This window comes from Anthonomus grandis, chromosome 16, assembly GCF_022605725.1.
Source record: "Anthonomus grandis grandis chromosome 16, icAntGran1.3, whole genome shotgun sequence".
NCBI lineage: Eukaryota > Metazoa > Arthropoda > Insecta > Coleoptera > Curculionidae > Anthonomus > Anthonomus grandis.
This window is the reverse complement of record NC_065561.1, coordinates 21,838,383-21,859,411: the sequence shown is the minus strand read 5'-3', so window position 1 is coordinate 21,859,411 and position 21,029 is coordinate 21,838,383. Positions and strand designations below refer to the sequence as shown.

Genomic DNA, 21,029 nt, shown 5'->3' with positions numbered 1-21,029 from the left:
TCCATAATTTCCTTAAAAGTTATCCAAATGTCACCAAAACTTCACTAAATCGTTGGGGAAACTTCATTTTATGATCTAAATGATATTTCAAGTTATTATTCCAATTGGAAAATTTTTTTACAGGCTGTCAAGGGTGATGGTAAAAATTTCCCAATTTTTTTTTTGGACCCTCAGTACAAAAATGTCCATAATTTCCTTAAAAGTTGTCCAAATGTCACCAAAACTTCACTAAATCGTTGGGGAAACTTCATTTTATGATCTAAATGATATTTCAAGTTAATATTCCAATTGGAAAATTTTTTACAGGCTGTCAAGGGTGATGGTAAAAATTTCCCAATTTTTTTTTTGGACCCTCAGTACAAAAATGTCCATAATTCCTTTAAAAGTTGTCCAAATGTCACCAAAACTTCACTAAATCGTTGGGGAAACTTCATTTTATGATCTAAATGATATTTCAAGTTAATATTCCAATTGGAAAATTTTTTTACAGGCTGTCAAGGGTGATGGTAAAAATTTCCCAATTTTTTTTTGGACCCTCAGTACAAAAATGTCCATAATTCCTTTAAAAGTTGTCCAAATGTCACCAAAACTTCAGTAAACCGTTAGAAAAACTTCATTGTAAGTTTTTAAACACATCTCAAGTCAATATTCTAATTGGAAAATTTTTTACAGGCTGTCAAGGGTGATGGTAAAAATTTCCCAATTTTTTTTTTGGACCCTCAGTACAAAAATGTCCATAATTTCCTTAAAAGTTGTCCAAATGTCACCAAAACTTCACTAAATCGTTGGGGAAACTTCATTTTATGATCTAAATGATATTTCAAGTTAATATTCCAATTGGAAAATTTTTTTACAGGCTGTCAAGGGTGATGGTAAAAATTTCCCAATTTTTTTTTTGGACCCTCAGTACAAAAATGTCCATAATTTCCTTAAAAGTTGTCCAAATGTCACCAAAACTTCACTAAATCGTTGGGGAAACTTCATTTTATGATCTAAATGATATTTCAAGTTAATATTCCAATTGGAAAATTTTTTACAGGCTGTCAAGGGTGATGGTAAAAATTTCCCAATTTTTTTTTTGGACCCTCAGTACAAAAATGTCCATAATTTCCTTAAAAGTTGTCCAAATGTCACCAAAACTTCACTAAATCGTTGGGGAAACTTCATTTTATGATCTAAATGATATTTCAAGTTAATATTCCAATTGGAAAATTTTTTTACAGGCTGTCAAGGGTGATGGTAAAAATTTCCCAATTTTTTTTTTGGACCCTCAGTACAAAAATGTCCATAATTTCCTTAAAAGTTGTCCAAATGTCACCAAAACTTCACTAAATCGTTGGGGAAACTTCATTTTATGATCTAAATGATATTTCAAGTTAATATTCCAATTGGAAAATTTTTTTACAGGCTGTCAAGGGTGATGGTAAAAATTTCCCAATTTTTTTTTTGGACCCTCAGTACAAAAATGTCCATAATTTCCTTAAAAGTTGTCCAAATGTCACCAAAACTTCACTAAATCGTTGGGGAAACTTCATTTTATGATCTAAATGATATTTCAAGTTAATATTCCAATTGGAAAATTTTTTTACAGGCTGTCAAGGGTGATGGTAAAAATTTCCCAATTTTTTTTTTGGACCCTCAGTACAAAAATGTCCATAATTTCCTTAAAAGTTGTCCAAATGTCACCAAAACTTCACTAAATCGTTGGGGAAACTTCATTTTATGATCTAAATGATATTTCAAGTTAATATTCCAATTGGAAAATTTTTTACAGGCTGTCAAGGGTGATGGTAAAAATTTCCCAATTTTTTTTTTGGACCCTCAGTACAAAAATGTCCATAATTTCCTTAAAAGTTGTCCAAATGTCACCAAAACTTCACTAAATCGTTGAGGAAACTTCATTTTATGATCTAAATGATATTTCAAGTTAATATTCCAATTGGAAAATTTTTTACAGGCTGTCAAGGGTGATGGTAAAAATTTCCCAATTTTTTTTTTGGACCCTCAGTACAAAAATGTCCATAATTTCCTTAAAAGTTGTCCAAATGTCACCAAAACTTCACTAAATCGTTGGGGAAACTTCATTTTATGATCTAAATGATATTTCAAGTTAATATTCCAATTGGAAAATTTTTTTACAGGCTGTCAAGGGTGATGGTAAAAATTTCCCAATTTTTTTTTTGGACCCTCAGTACAAAAATGTCCATAATTTCCTTAAAAGTTGTCCAAATGTCACCAAAACTTCACTAAATCGTTGGGGAAACTTCATTTTATGATCTAAATGATATTTCAAGTTAATATTCCAATTGGAAAATTTTTTACAGGCTGTCAAGGGTGATGGTAAAAATTTCCCAATTTTTTTTTTGGACCCTCAGTACAAAAATGTCCATAATTTCCTTAAAAGTTGTCCAAATGTCACCAAAACTTCACTAAATCGTTGAGGAAACTTCATTTTATGATCTAAATGATATTTCAAGTTAATATTCCAATTGGAAAATTTTTTACAGGCTGTCAAGGGTGATGGTAAAAATTTCCCAATTTTTTTTTGGACCCTCAGTACAAAAATGTCCATAATTTCCTTAAAAGTTGTCCAAATGTCACCAAAACTTTAGTAAACCGTTAGAAAAACTTCATTGTAAGTTTTTAAACATATCTCAAGTCAATATTCAAATTGGAAAATTTTTTACAGGCTGTCAAGGGTGATGGTAAAAATTTCCCAATTTTTTTTTGGACCCTCAGTACAAAAATGTCCATAATTCCTTTAAAAGTTGTCCAAATGTCACCAAAACTTCACTAAACCGTTAGGAAAAGTTCATTGTAAGTTTTTAAATATATCTCAAGTCAATATTCAAATTGGAAAATTTTTTACAGGCTGTCAAGGGTGATGGTAAAAATTTCCCAATTTTTTTTTGGACCCTCAGTACAAAAATGTCCATAATTTCCTTAAAAGTTGTCCAAATGTCACCAAAACTTCACTAAACCGTTAGGAAAAGTTCATTGTAAGTTTTTAAATATATCTCAAGTCAATATTCAAATTGGAAAATTTTTTACAGGCTGTCAAGGGTGATGGTAAAAATTTCCCAATTTTTTTTTGGACCCTCAGTACAAAAATGTCCATAATTTCCTTAAAAGTTGTCCAAATGTCACCAAAACTTCACTAAACCGTTAGGAAAACTTCATTGTAAGTTTTTAAACATATCTCAAGTCAATATTCTGATTGGAAAATTTTTTACAGACTGTCAAGGGTGATGGTAAAAATTTCCCAATTTTTTTTTGGACCCTTAGTACAAAAATGTCCATAATTTCTTTAAAAGTAGTCCAAATGTGATCAAAACTTCAATAAATCATTAGGAAAATTTCATTTTAAGGTTTTAAATATATTTCAAATTGCTATTCTAATTGAAAATTTTTTTATAGGCTGTCAAAGGTAACGGCAGAAATTTCTCAATTTTCCTTTTGGACCCTCAGTACTAAAAAGTCCATAACTCCCTCAAAAACTGTTCAAATTTTGCCAAAGTTTTACTAAATCATTAGGGAAACCTCGTTTTATGATATTTTTTAGCCATTAATCGTACCTACTTAATATTTTGCAATACGGGTAAATATTAAATTTCTAATCCGACTCTGACCACAAATTTGATAATTATAGATAATAAGGTATATCTTTGAGTGCACTATACGCAAAGGGTTTTTTTTTTTAAGGGTTACCTACCCGAAGCCACATCAAAAGATTCGGGAGGCCAACTCTGCGTGGGAATCGGATCCTCCTGAATGTACCTGATGGGATCTTCCTGGACCGTATCGCTGTCTTTATTCGATATGGGCGTGCACATGTTGACCACCGCATGGAAAATGTTCCGGTTTCCGTCGCACCTTTCCGTTAAGATCGACGGTCTGGCTATAGAGTTAACTTTCTGATCTTGATCCAGTTGGGCCAATGACTAAAAAAACAATAAGTTCCATTTTCCGTATACACGCTCAAGAATAAGTGCTGCTACCTGTCTGACTGCTTCGGCATCGCACCGCAAAATCTTGGGCATCAGTAATTGTTGTTCCAACACGAACACGACGACCGCCACTTGATTTTTCATGTTCAAACTGGTGTTGGGCAACGCCATCGTGCCAGCGGCCACGCATTTAACCGGTGGTAAGTCCAGGAACTGGGGATCGCGAATAGCCTCAGCACAATCTTTAGCCAACGGATAAATCGTATTGTTACCGTCGCGGAGTATCAAAACCGATTCGTGGCTCTGTAAAATAGAGGCAATCATTCATTAATGGACCATAGGAATTTTATAAGTCGATAAGCTATGCATACTTCTCCCGCGCAAGTTAGATTTATCAAAGAGGGATAGAGTCCCATAAAAGCGGCGGTGTCGCTAGGGAACGGGTTGTCCTGCTCCACGCGTCCCGTGCTGATGTTGAAAATTGCATAACTGAGCTTCACGCCGTTTCTAACGACCGCGTGGATCCCTTGACCGTCTACCGCGATCGTTAGGATTTGGCCCACGTTCTCTGAGATTTGCACCCTGCGTGGTGTGCGCTGGAAACAGTCCGGGACTTTGGAGTTTGAGCTCGACTTTATCACCTGAAATATACACGAAATTTTCATTGTACAACAACTTTCTCCAGACGGTTACATTTATTGGTTATAATAATATTAAATTGTTATAGTGAATTAAGATTCTTATTTAATGTCGACACAAGAGAAGTAAACCTTGAAATTACTTTTTTCCTTTTAATCACAAAAAAAAAATGTAAACCAAAGTGAGTTGAGCTAGATGTAAGGAGGCGTGTATTGAGAGAACTTATTAAAACTACTGAATTATTCCCTTCATACCTAAATTAACGTGTAATTTTTAAGAATTTTAGTTTTGGACAATAATAGAAAGTTAATATAAATATAAAATAAATAGAATAGCAAGATATACAATTTCATTATGGTTCCTACGAGTGTAGTTAATAATTTGCGATTTTGAATTGTTTAAAATATATGGTGATTTTCTAAAAACCATTGAAGTAGATGTTTCCTGAACTTTTGTAATTAAAATTATGAACCTTTTAGGAGTGATATTACTAGTGATGTGGTCAATAGCTAAGGTTGTGTACTTGTTTTTCCATAATCCAAATTGATTTATGGCGGTTCATTAGACTCAAAGTGTTTGTTAATTTGATTTTTTTTAAATAACAAGAAAACAAAAAACCAACAGAGAGTTGTAGATCTTTATTCAAAAATTAAGAAATCATGACAATGCCTGGCCTATGCATCCACCAATGTCTGATGTTTGCTAGAACACACTCTTTTAGATTTAGCACAGTAAATAGTAGGCACCTATATGACACCAGACATGGGGGAAATCTCTTACTTCCACAACACCGGCTTAGTCTGACCCATAAGGACTATATGACTAATACCATAAAACTTTTTAATGCAATACCCGAAACCACAAAACAACTTCATTTAGGTGTCTGGACAGTAAGTTGTCTTTGAACTCTGATAAAACGGGGTTGATTAATTCTTCGAAGGCCAATATTGTCTCAGAATCTCTACTTGTGTGGTCTGGTGGGCAGTCAATCCCTGTAGCCAATAGTATTAAATTCTTAGGAATACCCATTGACCCCAATTTAAATTGGGAGAAACATATTAAAAACCTTTATTCCAGATTTGCTAGCTTGTGCGGATTGATTAGAAGATTAAGGGATGTAGTGTCTGAGGTATCTCTTCGCCTATTTATTTCGGACAGGTACAGTCGATCTTACAATATGGTATCTGTTTCTGGGGATCTGCAAGAGGAGCTCTAGATATATTTAGAATGCAAAAGCGTATCATTCGTTGTTTATTGGGCATGACCTACAGAACTTCCTGTAGACCTTACTTCTGCAAACTAAAAATACTCACCCTTCCCTCCTTATACTTTTCTTCCTTGGTGTTATTTGTGAAGAGACACAATCATTTGTTTGTTGAGAATAGGGCAATGTACGCTGAGGATGTGACTATAATTACACGACATAGAAGCGATCTCCGCATTCCATTGCATAATTCAGCTTACTATGAAAGAGGTTCTCATTATATGCCCATCAGGGCTTATAGAATGCTACCTGCTGATATTAGAAGCATTGAATCTACAGTCCAATTTAAAAAAGCTGTTTACCACTGGTTGCAGATTAAATGTTTTTATAATTTTACTTTTGGATAATAATTTTAACTTGTGTTAGATATTTAGAATATTTATTTTAAATTTTGTTATTTTGTTTATATAAGTATATTGCCTCTATGAATTCTAGATAAGAAAAATTAATGTACCCTATGTGAGCTAGATCCTCCTTTGTTTGACGTTGCTTTGTCGTCCTGTATACGATTTTGTTGGCAAATAAAGGATATTATTATTATTACTATTATTATTTAAATAGATTTAAGCAAGTAACGAAAAACCTGATTTTGGAAATCTGTCCATACTCATTGGACGAATTCTACAATAGTCTTTAACTTAGTCTATCAAAATTTATCGAATATTATACTCTCATACCTGTATAACAAATGTTTCATATATACTTAGTGAGCATTTCTGATGTGAACCAAGACTGTATTTTGTTTTTTCTTCCTCTCTAAAATTTTAGATGCCTTTTGATTGTGAACAAAATGTAAGTTTTTTGTTTGCTATGTTATGTAGGTAAAACTCTGATACATTAATGTCTCCCTTTATGCACTGTATTAATGGCGTTTGACAGTCTATACTTTTTGACGATGCTAAGCTGTTGGATGTTTGGATGCCGAGTTTGATTATTATTAAATACGTTCATAAGCTTTTTAAAATATTGGCAACAAAGATAATTATTGCGATGTTATCAATTGATACTTTATTCTTGAAGAGAAGAGACACCACAGCACTGACCACCTCAGCACTTTTGGAAATGTATTGCAAGCTATAGATGGGTTTATTAATAGATTAAGAGATTGAGCAATCATATTTTTTTATTGCTCTAATGATTCTTGTGTTAACCCCATCTGGATCTGAGACAGCTATAATAACATCACTAAACCTAATTGAATGAAACTTAAAAGATGGTATGTTTTTCATTGAAATTGACTTTAGGTAGTCTATAATTGAGCCGTTCAGCGGAAAAGTGGTCTAACTCCCTTAAAGTAGACCTTTAGAAAATTGATATTTTGCATCTGGATAAATTAAAAAATCACAGTAACATATTCTTCACTTTTTTGTACATATTTATAATAACCCTGTACTAAAATTTCATAAGGTAAACATTTTTATTGATTGCGCCCATTAATTACGTTTTTGCCGCCCAATGTCATTCTTCCAGTAAGTTTCTTTCAAAAACATAGCGAAAAAGTGGTATAACTTGGAGAGTTATATCACTTTTCCTCGTAAAAGTTAACCAAATTTCACAAAACTGATGAATCAAAGAAAAATAATAACTGTAGTATGTTTACTATGATATCTATTACTGATAAAAGTGTTCAAAAAATATAGAGCTTGAAGAGCAAAACATTACTACTACTTATCTTACATACTAAACTTACAGTAAGGAGAGTAAGAACAAGTTATTACACAAATTAATCTTCATCAGAATCGGATAATGGACCACTGTCAACAGCATCTTCTTTTGTCAGTAAGTCCAGGAATAACTGATGCTGAGTCGGGGGAATCCACTGAAGAAGTTCTATCATATCTTTTTTCTTAGCTACAGTAACTGATCTACACACTACGTACCATAACACTAAAAAAACCTGACTAAACAAGAAAAAGCGAGTTCAATAGGACCTGGCGCGACATCGGAACAGCGTGGTGCCTTGACTTATACCACTATTCCAGCGAACGAATCCATTATGTTGAAAGGAATAACGTTAGGAAGCTCTTATCTTAGCTAAGTTAAAATTTTGACTTATACCAGTTTTCGACTGAATATATTAGACCAGTAGAAACATAATTAATGGTATAACTCAAAAATTAAAATATACTGACATATACCACTTTTCCTCTGAGCGGCTCAATTGTCTGTTGGGAATTTTCAAGTTTCTTTATCACATTTTCAGCGGTAGAACAAAAGTGCTAAGATAAATACACACAAAATTAAGATAATGTAATTTCTAACCTACCATACAGTATTAGAATGCCAATAAACTAACTTGTAAATCATCAATCAGTTATGTTAAAATAGATAGAAGTTATTATTAATAATTGTATGCTTTTTGTAGATTGAAGGGAATAAAAATGTTTTATGCCCGAACTCTTTAGATGTCCCATGATGGGTGGAGATTTTTGAATCGATTTGAAGTAATCAAATAGGAATATTGTTAATTTAACATAGCAAGTAATGCAACTGGCTGCATGGTTAAATTGGCCTCATGTCACAAAGAAATTAAACCAACCTGTAAATCATCTTTTCTCATTAACCGACAATCCTGGAAGATATCGTCGATGTCCTTGATGCCGTCCTTGTCTCGCATGTTCGCCGGCGGGAAGCGTACGGCCGCGTAAGCACCGTCTACTTTCAGTACCCGTCCTGTCGGTACGCTCCGTGCATCCTCGACGAAAATCACGTCGCGCAAGTGCCATTCTTCTTCGTCTTTACGCGTCACGTCCATGTTGATATCGGATATCGTTACCACTAGTTTCTTTTGACGCTCTAAGAAAATTTATTGGAAATGAGTTTATGTGAAGCTATAATCGGGTTCCAACGTTATTTATTATTTTATATATTTCAGGAATGTGAAGAAGGAATTTTCAAGTTTATTCTAGACTTTGTGGATCATTCCTTACATGTTTCAGGAAATTGAAATTGTTGTTTTCTTTTTTTAATAAATATCATATAAGTGATTCTTGGTACTGCTTATACATGGATGTTAAATTGTATAGAGTAGTTTTCTTTTACACCTGTCTTAGTGCCAAATTGAAGTGACACATATAGGATTTCGATTTCCTATGCTCACTTTCCTATTTATTAATATAATTATGTTTAATTACAATTAAAGATGTCCATTTGTATTGACAGGATTCTAAACAAATAATAAAGGGTGCGTCAACGAGGCAAATTATTTGTGACGTATCCTGTATATATCATAATAATTTTAATTTGTAGATTTTTGGTAACCCTACAACTTGTCTAGGGACTTTTAGATAATTTTTAGGGATATTTTTCCTGCCGACCGTGAATTCTGGAAATAAGATTAGTGAAAAGTATTGTACTTACTGTGACTAGTGCTGCCAGTATCACTGCATGTACTAGAAGCTGGCGACGGTGGAGGAGGCATGTCCAACCTATCAGTATTTTCCTTGCTACTGCTGCTGTTGCTGGAACTTTTGGAGTTTGTAGCTAAAAATCATGAAAAGTAATAAATAAAACAAACATATTTTCCTTGCTATTTACCTTCAGAGAGTGCATCTTCGGTACGTTTATTCGTCGAACCTTTCTTGTATGAATCTAAAACAAAAAAATGAGGTGCGTAAATCAGGTTCTTACAAATGTTCGATTGATGTCTTACAAATGCTCGATCCGCCGGAAACGTTACGATCTTCCCTCGTTTTTTCAGTCGATTGTACGGGGATATTCATAATTTTAAAGGTGCACGTGTCGAATAGATTCCACGCGGCGTTTTGTAGTTGACCCATCTTTGGGACACCCGCGGACACAGTAAAACCTAAAACGAATCAGAAATTTTCTATTTGAAATTCGGTCCAAAGATATGCAGGAAATTCAATCAATCAATCAATCAATCAATGCTTTATTGTCAAGAAATTGTTACAATTTGTAGACAAAGCTGTAAAACAAAAAAGACACAAAAATGCAAACAAAACAAACAAACACAATTAAAAAAAAGAAAAACAAAACAAAATTTAAAAAAAATATAAATAAATTAATAGAATAGATTATCTACAATATATACAGATTAATACAATTTAGAGATTGTAAGTAGTCAAAAATATTATTATAAAATATACAATTTAATGTATACAATGTCAAAAAAAAAGATCATTAAAAAATCTCTCTACGTTAAAAAAAAATGTAAAAAATGTTTAAAAAAGTAAAAAATTATAAAAAATCCTAAAATAGCTACAAAAAGCAGTATACCTAAACATGTACAGATAGTAAAAATACATAATCTGCTAGTACAGTTTACTACTACTTAATTGATAATGAGGTAGTTCTTTGCTTTTAGTTATCGTAGATAAGAGCATCATGAAAAAGAATGATTTGACTGGTGTAGAATCTCAAGAATCCTTTCATAAGGTTTTCAAGGAACACAAAATAATGACAAGTACTTCCTCTATGTATTTGAAAACATTCAGTAAGAACAATGATCTGCATAACTATACTCCACGAAATTCCAGTATCCTTGATTTACCAATATATAAAACACTATGAAAAGTTTCCCCTTTATTTAGTTATTTATTGAATAACAGTATCAACAGCCATAGAGGCCAATTACAGATACCACCTATAATATGTATGTGGGAATCTTTAATTTTGTACATATTTTTTTTATCATACCTTATCTCCTTAATGCAATAAATATTTCTTAAATTATTTACTAACGAGACCGCCCAAAGTAACAAATAAAAACAAACGGCAAAGCATTTCTAATATTAATCGTCGCGGCAAGCCGCCAAAGGCAATAACATGGAAATCGAAGCGTTTTTAAGAAACGGCTTTCTTTGCGGTAGTTCCAGGTATTCGAGTTCGAAGCCGAAATGTTGATGTAAGAACAAAATCGGGGGTTTTTAGTCTCTGTTTAGATTTGAGTAGCGAAAGTTGCGCGGCGGGACGTTAAAAAATATTACGACGATAACGACGAAACGACGTTTAATAATTAAAAGTTTTTCCCAAAAAGACGGAAAATCAAGAGACGCTTGATTTATTATCGGGAGTGCTTTTATCTGTCTTGACATCATAATCTAGACGGGGTTTTGGTATTATGATTTATTTAAGATGTAAGACGAATAAATTTAAGAGGTTTTACTTAAGACATGAGTACAAAAATTTGCGGTGTACCCACTCTATGGTTTTGATCCAGACGTCATATCGTGGAGACCAAATTATGTTTAAACAACACTCAACATTAAAGTTTTTGGCAGTTCTATTAACGAAACCCATTATTTTGTATGCCTCATTAACTGTGTTAATAAGGTGATTGGTAAAAACTAAATTACAGACAACAATTACACCTAAATCATTTTCATTGCTGGAATGTTACTAACATTGTAGCTATCACTAATTATATTTTTGTTAAGTGTCAGCGACATTGCTGAATATTTTTTATTATTGAAGTGAGTTTGCATTACACCTAGTGATGTAAATGAAGGAACGTTCCCTTCGTGCACGTTCGCGCCCGATAAATCGTTCGTGCGCGCAAGATAGATCGTTCTTTCGTGCGTGAACGTTCGCCAGAGAACTTTCAGCACGATTCCGTATTCGGCGCGCTTTATTTACAAAAACTACTGTCGGCGTCGGCAACCACAAACAAATTGTTGTAAGGCAGTAGCTTTAAAATTACCTGTGGTAACTCGGTGAGGATCTATCTTAAAGTGTATGTAAAGCACCAGACAAATATAAAAAATGCTAGCCATTTCGGAAGACATCAATGACAAATTAAGCACAGCAGTGAAAAAAAATTGTCTCGATGATGACATATATTGGATGAAGGTTGAGAAGGTAATGAGAGCTTTGTCACCTATTGTTAAATGGATAACAAGGCTGGAAGGAGTGAGCAAATGTGTGATGTCACAGAAGCCTTTTATGAACTCCATGATGTGTTTCTAAAAGAGGTACCTGGGCTACCAGTCACCAAAAAAGAGGAAGAAACGCTAATCAAAAACCTAATTGATCGAAAGAGCAAAGTCGTTTGCGGAGTGCATTTAGCTGCTAATATTTTAAACCCGAAATACATTTGTCACCTGAGGAATACTCCGATGGTAAGACATTTGCAACTACTAACACGGTATCTAATGTAATAATATGATGTATTATTATTTTAGTGATACAATTTATTAATACCCTGGCTGCCACTAATGAAAATTTTCGTCTTCAAGAAAGTGCAATCGCCGTTTAATTAGCTCAATACATAGCACATACAACGAAACATTTGCGAAGCCCTATTTATGGGGCATTGTTGGCAAAATAGATCCTGTAACGTGGTGGCGGGGTTATTGCTCGAAAACAGCTATCAAGGATTTAGCAGTAAGCATTTTGACGCTTCCGCCTTCGTCGGTCGCGACTGAGCGAAAATTTAGTAGGTATTCGTTAGTCCATACTAAACGTCGAAATCGTTTGACGGTGAAGAGAGCGGGAATGCTAACCTATATTGCCTGTAACCTTAATCTGATGGCCAAAGAGTCTCAAAGACAAGGCGAATCAACGTCAATGGAGGTAAACCAACCTCCTCTGGGTGAGCAGGTCCATGATTGATTATTAACATTAAAATCTGAGAATTCAGAGACTGATGAGTCCGATGACGAAGAGAGCGGGGCCTACAGTGTTCACGATTTCGATTCCAATAGTAGCATTGGGCCAGAAAGTTTCGATGGGCTTGACTACTCTTGATCTTGATATTGATCCACAATTAGAGTACCTGAGTTAGGTTAAAACTGTATTTTTGGTTCATTGCAGATTGCAGTTTTTCGAGTTACTTTTTACTTCTTACATCATAAAACGTTTCTCATGTTATTTTCATGTTACTTTACCTACTTTGTATTCGTATTCACATAGCATAGCACACAAACTATGCTCAGTTTTTAAGAATATAATATCAAACCTGATCGGTAACATAAATTCTTGTATATTCTTTAAAAACTCCTTTAGATATAATATTTGGTTATTTATGATGAATATTCTTATTCTATCCGGATTTATGAATATTATGATGTTAAAATTTTTATAAAGTTAGAACAATAATCCAGTGTCGGTATTTTAAAAAGCATTAGGAGAATATTGAGCATTTTTCTAGGCATTTTGAGAATTTTGAGAAAAAATCATGAAAAATAAGTTTTTGAATATTTTACCACATCCCAAACATAAATTCTCAGGTTTTTTTTTGTTTATGCTTGTTTATTCTCCTTTATGCTCGTTCGTGCTTAGGGAACATTCTTTTAAATTACGTGCTCGAGAATTTTACGTCACTAATTACACCAACAACCCTATCTAAATCATTCTGCAGAGTGATGCAATCACCTAGAGAGGTAATTTCCATGTAAATCTTAAAATCATCTGCAAAAAATATTTTTTTTTTTTGAATCATTAGAAACAGAAGCAATTTTATTTATGGCAACCAAAAATAACAGAGGTCCCAAATTGGAACCTTGGGGAACTCCTGAGGTACTAGCGTAAACATCAGACCTGGCGCCCTTAACCTTTACATACTGTTGTCTATTTTCTAAATAGGAAGAATGTATGTATCATCATCATGTATCAAAATATATAATCAAGTGCCAATTATGATCAGAGAACTTAAATTGTTTAACCAGTTTAAGAGCAAACTTAAATTGTCATTAACTGAAAAGTAATATTTTAGTCTTAATGAATGAATACCTTGCTTAATTAATAATACGGATTTAATTTTTCATATGACTGTTCTCTTTCCTTTTCTTTTAAGGTCTATCTATATTTTTTTAATCTATTTTATTGTAAATTTCAAAATTTTAGCCTGTAAAAAATGTTTGTTCGTCAATATTCGTGTACTATAATGTTAGTATTTATTATTTTATTTTAGTATTAACTTCTCATTTGATTTATGTTAATATTAACAAAAAGCTTCTATTAGAACTAGTAATTGTGTAATGGTAATAAAGGAATTTATTTAGCACAATTCAAAAATCTAAGCAGAACTTTTGCAGTATCACAACAAATAACTAAAATATCCTTACCAATAGCGCCTGGCTGATACATCGGGCTGTTTTTCATGCAAACCTGCGACCCGGTTACGATTTCCGACTGAACAGTCATCGGCCGTTGTTTTCGACATTTCGCCTTGTATTTCTCCCAAAGACGCTTACGTTGGGCGTAAGGCAAAACACCCCTAAAAACAACAAATAATTGTAAATTACTAACACTAGACTATACTCGAATAATTTAAAGAGTACATACCACCAATACAAAGCGCCACTCTCCAGTTTGGCCACCGTATACAACGGACAAGTGAACAATCCCAAGATCCTGTCGTTGTGAAACTCGGCGTACGCTTGGGCGGCATGTTCGAGTTTACTCGCGGCCGGGGCCAACAGTTCGTCGAGCCACGTTGCCACTTTGCCGGATTCGGTGGCCACCGAGCAACGGGTCGAGCAGGCGGACAGATGCACGATTTTCTCACTGGTCAGGTTGAGCGGGATCGTTTTTGGATGGTGAACGTTTGGGTTCTAAAAAAATGGGACAAATTGCAAATTAGTACTTATAGAAATAGGTTATAGCCGGTAATTTTGCCTCTTTAACACTTAGGATAGATATTGGTCGATAAATGTTTTGGCGCAGTTTTTTTTTAAGACTCTTGGGAAATGGCCAATGGCCAGAGACTTGTACTAATGGCTCTTCTTACAAAAATGAAACTTACCGCCGTCATTTAGCATGTAATAAACTCGTATTCGCTCAATATATTTATATATTGCTCAATTTCATTTGCGACTTCAAAATCGATGTTAATATTTACCATAGAGTAAACTACCAAATAAAATCTATATTGTTGTGAGGCATTCATAATGAGTTACTTATTTTAACTATTGGGTTGGGTTTATATTTTTAATTTTACTTTAATTACATTACGGTAGATGTAACTACCGAAACGTTGTTTTAAATTAGGTATTTTTTAAAAAGTAGGTCATCTCGTCGTTTTTATCGTTTTATAATTTTAATATTTTTTTTAAATTTATGTACCTCAGTAGAAAGTAATAGTTTGGTTTTGCTCTCAGTAATGATTTTAACAGTGTAAAATATATAAATATGTAAAATATTAAAACCGTTTAAAAATGTAAAAGTTATTTCGGGTGTATGGTATAGAACCAAGACAATAGTTTGTGATAAGGTAAAGTACCTTTGTTTACGTTACTTTTATCACAAAAAGAACCCTGTTTGTCAATAAAATAGACACTGTAAACTACATATTAGTTACATACAGATATAGAATGCTTTTCGCCACTTTCCGTGCACTATGTCTTGTCATTTAGATAGATCTTCTTGGACTAATTATTAAGACGTTTTAAATCTGACCATACGCTCTTTGACTGGATCGTATACATCCTGCAAATTTATTCTAGTCTAGCAGTGAATACTCCCAGTTAAAAAAAATCCTTGGTCGTTAAACTTGTATATATTTTTTTTTTAAATATTTGTTTCCTAGAAGAAACTTCTTCTAGAAAATATATTTATTTCACAATATATCAGTTATTACAATAGAATGATATTATTTAATTATTTCAAAAATTAAACTATAGCTATATCTAATACAAGTCTTAGTACTCAACACCTAGATGTAAAAACATCTGTATGTGCGTAGTAAAGTTTTCTAATAATTTATTACATATATTTGTAATATTATTCTACACCGTGAAAACCAAAACAAAAACAATTCTACTATAACATTTTGCATATACAATCAAAAGATTAGTAATGTTAACATCATAGATCTCCTAAATCTACCCAAATAGACATAAAATCACAAAAACTAGTTAAAAATCCTTACAAATTGATGGTGATTTTCAAAGATTACATTCTTTGTTAGTAATTTAAATCTTTTCATTCTAGAACATATTTTTACCTCTCTTGGTAATAAGTTATAAAGTTTTGGGCCAAAGTAGTTTATATACCTCAGATTAAGATTATTTAAACTTGTCGGAATTTTTATGTGCTCGTGATATCTAGCTCTTGTTTCATAGGAATGATCTATCAAAATCTTTAAGTTAGGTTGAGTGTGTATATAGGAACATGTTGTAAGTATATATAACGATCTAATATCTAGAATATCTTTATTAAAAAGCAAATGAGAAGGATATAAACGGTTTTTCTTAAGAATTATTTTTAAAATGTACTTCTGTATTATATTTAACTTATATAAGCTGTTATTATAAAGTCCTCCCCACACCAGTATTCCGTATTTTAAAATTGACTCTACAAATGCTTTATAAATGATAGTGAGTGTTTTTTTATTCAAAAATTCTCTTAGCAAGTAAAATTTATGAACAAGTTTTCGGACTTTGTTGGAGACATGATCAATATGTGTTTTCCACTTTAAATTTTTGTCGATTATAATACCGAGATATTTTGTAGATGAGGTCTCCTTAATGCAATCATCATTAAATAAAATCGAGGTATACTCAGGTCTATTTACACTAGTCAAAGAAAAAAAAGTTAACGTAATTAGTTTTTGTTAAATTCAAAGTTAGTTTAGAAGTTTCTAGCCAGTTTTTTATTTCTACCAATATGTTCATGGATTTGTCCCTTATGCTTTCCCAAGAATCTCCCGAAACAACAATTGCCGTGTCATCAGCATAAGATACTGTTAACCCATCAATCTGTAATTTTAAAAGGGAGTTTAAATATGTTATAAATAATATCGGGCCTAAGACCGTTCCTTGAGGAATGCCAATTTTTATTTTTCGTTTTTCACTCAACACATTATTTAGCCTTACCATCTGATACCGCTCCGACAGATAACTAGAGAAGAGCTGAAGGGCTCTTCCCCTTATTCCATATCTTTCAAGTACATTGAGAAGATCCCTATGAGGGACGGTATCAAATGCCTTGGCAAGATCCAAAAATACCGCTAAACACCTCAGGTCGATAATTATTTATTAAGGTTTTGGTACCTTTTTTGTGAATGGGAGTTACAATTGTAATTTTAAATTGTGAAGGTATTTCACCTGTTTCTAAAATTAAATTTAGTATATGTAAAAGTGGGTTTATAATTTCTAAATGAGTCTTTTTTATTAGATCGGCCCTTATACCATCATGTCCAGGGGAGCTATTCGTTTTTAGTTCTGAGATGTATTTTATTAGTTCATTTTTTGTTATTGGGATTAGGTAAACGGAGTTTGTTATTGGAGGCTCCAATTGTTAAACATATTGTGGTGTTATTATAATAAGATTAATGAGAATAAACTATTTTCTGGCAAATGAACTGTAAAGTTTAATTATTTACCTCTGGATGTTTATAAGGCTCGTGCTCGTTCCACTTCCATTGATACAACTGGCCGTTCGATGATAAAGCGATAAGTTCGCTGTAGAGCGTAGCGATCTGGCAAAATTTGGGAGCGGGCTCGGGCCAAAACTCCAAATCCTCCGAAATCCACATCGGACACGCGTTATCCTTCTTTTTCTGATCTGTAACGAAACCGAGAGCTACAAAAACCAGGATTATATCGAATGCCGAACGTCCACGAACTACCTGAATCTTTCTCGTAGGGACTGTCCCTCAGGGCCGTCTCCAGCCATTTTCTCGGTCCGAAATATTGACGGTCCCTCCATCGGGAGAAGTTTTCTCTGTCTCTGTTGTCGGCACCGCCCCCGGCGCCACCGCCTCCTCCTCCTCCTCCCGCGCCTCCTCCCCCTCCTGCTCCGCCGGGAGGTGCGTCTCTATCTGGCAGTCGACCGCCGCTACGACCCGCACTATTTCGACTAAAATAGAGAAATAATGTATTGGTATTGTAGTATATTGTGCAGCGCAAATTTGTTAACACTTTAAATTATAGGTTTAACAGATGACGGCATTTCTTTAGTTATGATGATAACTTAAAATTTTATAATATGCAATCGTTGGAGGTCCGAAGAAGAAATTTTGATTTAATATTTATATACAAGGCCGTAAACAACTTTATTGATTCTTCATCTGTTTTAGAAAAACTCAATTTTAACATCAATCCTTACATCCTTCGTAATAGACAAACTTTTGTAGTGTCCAGGTATTTTTCCAATTACTTATCGAATTCTCCAATTATTAGATGTACCTGTATGTATAATAGTTTGGAGTTAAACCATCCTAATATTGACTTATTTTTTTTGAGCTTTGATGCCTTTAAACGACACCTAAGACGGCTTCCTGATTAAACTACATAAGTAATTCTTTCTAGATTGTGATGTAATTTTAAGAATTAATTCTCTGTAGTTGTAATTATTATTATATAGACCTTGTTTACTAATTTGTATTTGTGATATAACGTGCTTTCTTATTATTGGACAGCTGTGCCCGTCTGTTAGAAAGCCTTGACTCTAAATAAATAAATATTAAATAAATTAAGTCTGGTATAAACTTAAAGGCCCGATAAAATCATATTTACTTATTACACATTGTTGTATTTCTATATGGTACAGAGCCACGTTAAAATTTTAGTGTACTATGAAGATCAATATGAGGATGTTCTTTGAGAAAATATAACGCGTATTATTTCCGAGTTAAGATATTACAGGTATAATATATCGTCCCTCCAATGCCAAAACAGCGAATGTGCAAATTTGTAGTTTTGAGTAAACCCCCATTTAATATTGGAATAAGCACTAAAAATATAAACCCTTTTTTTTAGAGTGCTGATGTATTGGATTAGGATTGTCCACTGTTCAAGTTGCAAATTAAATTTTTAATTTTTTTATTTATTTTCTTTAAGAGAGCAAGCACATTCGTTGTTTTGCCATATGAGCGAAAAATTGAAAATTTGCACATTCATGCTTTTTGGTATTGGGGAGACGATATACAAATACAGTACTTATACAAGACAAATTCAATTAAACATATTAAATGACACAAATAAAATTATGCAATATCGAAGAATATTTAAAATAAAATTTGAAGACTAGAAGGTTAATGAAACGGCACTACAGGTTAAAACTTTATCCGAGGTACTCCTCAAATGAAAAGAAGGCACAAGATACAAGTTAAGAGCTTTAATTCTAGCTGAATTTTAATGCTAACTATCTAACGCTAAATATAAATCAGGTACAAGATTACTGTTATTTCTTGTGGGGTAGGTGTGTATAAATTAAGATTTTGTTTAATGTGCAACAAACACTGCATAATATACACACAAGGTAAGGTTAAAATATTAAGACCCATAATAAATTAGGCTAATCCTCTCTATAGGCAAGACCGGACCATTTCTTTGTTGCCCAAATGCCTTTTCAATATGATAGAAATGTGACCCCAGGCAAGAATAGCATAGATGTTGAAATAGTATGTTGTTACTGTTATGTGCCGTTAGAAGTAGATCTCTTGAAGTCAACTGGACCAACTGTCTGAATAAGAACAGTTTTCAAGAGACTAGGTTAATCCTGCATTCAAATGAATATTCATTCATTCCACTTAGGGATCTGTGATTGCTGTGTTCATAAAATTCTCCTTACAAATAATTGATAATATCTATCTAAATGTCTTTTTCATTGACCTTTGTGGTCTAAAATATCCAAGGTTTTAGAACGAAATTAAAGGTCCGATTTTGATATTGTTTTTATAACATAATCCTGGCTAAATGACACCATATTGGACCAAGAATCTATAGATACACCAAGATATTCAATTTTTCGACGTGATCGAATATCCATATATTGGTTTGAGAGTGATGCAAAAGATGTGTGGCTTTTCTTAATTATCGGTAAATTTAAACTTTATTGGTCTTATGTTTATTTACTATACTTGTTTATTAACAAAACTAAGCTTAAATTTATAAAAAGTTTTTGTCACTGGCTTGTTACTAACAGCAATTTTGAACCTTGTATTTTTGGAATCTTTTTCTGATGCTGACCTTAATTTCTGAGGCAATTTAATAACGTCGTTAATGTAAATTCCAGGTTGTTGGATTTAGTGTTTTGTAATAAATTCGTTATTAATAGTTGGTGTCATTGTTATAGTCCTTTGTTGATATTAACCACAGCTCCCTTGAGTTTCTATTTGAATGTTCTCCTCACTTAAAAGAAATTCGCAAAATCATTGATTGGCATTCTTTGTTTTAACTCCCAAAATATAAATAATCAAAAGATTCATTGGTTAAAGGACTCACTTTACTCTGATGCTCGTTCACATTATAAAATCTTAGATTCGGATATTTTGACTTTTTTTTTAAGATTGTAAATAACTCGCCAGGTCTACTCAATAAGGTCTGTTTTAGTGTACCTATTCGCCAACTAAGAAACCGTGAGTTGTTCTATATTCCTTATTGCAGAACTAATTATTATCAAAATACTTCCTTAGTAAAACTGCCAACTTGCGTGGTACTCATCATAATTTAGACTTTCATGTAAAGACTTTGGAATTGTTTTTTAGTTCCTGGGATTGATTTGAGGTTGTGTCTTGTTTTGTAACATTTAATATTTAAACTAGATTATACAGAATATAATTTTTTGAATTTTGTCAATCTTTAACCCAATAACTGAATAAAGAATAAATGAATAAACTAGGGACTTAATACTATAAAAACATCGACTTACTTCCTGATTCCCGCATACCCGAACATATCCTCCGAAAACATCGCATCCGCGTCAATAATAACGGAATGATCCGAATGAAAGCCTCCGTCTAGTAACGATATCAGATCTTCGGGTACGTAAGGGTCGGCGGCATCGTCCCCTTCTTCACCCTCTTCGTCGTCACGCGACAGCAGATTGTTCACCGCCAGGTTTACGTCCAAGTTGGTCCTCTGTTTAAAAGCAAAAAATTATGAATATAACAAGCACCGTTCACCCAAAACGCTCTTTTTTCTCAATTGTACCTCACGCACTATTATTTCCCTTTTCAAGAGCTCTAAATACTAGGACACTTTAATTTCCGCACCCATGCGGGCCAATAAAATCACGGATCGCTTTCGGATCTTGTCGGTCGGCATCGTCGAAATAATCGGCGGGACTGTTGATGTAGACCAACTTACAAAATCAACATGAAACCCTACGGAGATCAGTTTTGACAGAAGAATTTGATGATCAATACGATCAAACGCCTTACTAAAATCGGTGTATATAGAATCAATTTGTTTATGATCCTCTAATTTACTCATAAGATCAGATTGGTAACAGATCAAGTTAGTGGCAGTAGACTTATTCTTGCAAAACCC

General features: G+C 33.3%; 1 protein-coding gene across 2 annotated transcripts in view; it reads right to left on the bottom strand.

Moving 5' to 3' along the window:
* LOC126745902 (E3 ubiquitin-protein ligase UBR5) overlaps window positions 1-21,029 on the bottom strand; it is a 76,194-nt gene that overhangs the window by 42,185 nt on the left and 12,980 nt on the right. The window contains exons 5-16 of one of the 2 annotated variants that reach the window (XM_050453944.1): window positions 20,410-20,618; window positions 17,384-17,613; window positions 17,138-17,337; window positions 14,098-14,366; window positions 13,878-14,029; window positions 9,503-9,658; window positions 9,388-9,441; window positions 9,211-9,333; window positions 8,390-8,646; window positions 4,319-4,588; window positions 3,999-4,250; window positions 3,713-3,941 (exon numbers count right to left, since the gene is read on the bottom strand). In XM_050453944.1, coding sequence (XP_050309901.1) covers window positions 3,713-3,941; window positions 3,999-4,250; window positions 4,319-4,588; window positions 8,390-8,646; window positions 9,211-9,333; window positions 9,388-9,441; window positions 9,503-9,658; window positions 13,878-14,029; window positions 14,098-14,366; window positions 17,138-17,337; window positions 17,384-17,613; window positions 20,410-20,618 — 2,401 coding nt within the window. The remainder of the gene's footprint in view (window positions 1-3,712; window positions 3,942-3,998; window positions 4,251-4,318; window positions 4,589-8,389; window positions 8,647-9,210; window positions 9,334-9,387; window positions 9,442-9,502; window positions 9,659-13,877; window positions 14,030-14,097; window positions 14,367-17,137; window positions 17,338-17,383; window positions 17,614-20,409; window positions 20,619-21,029) is intronic. The other variant, XM_050453945.1, reaches the window with a different exon arrangement.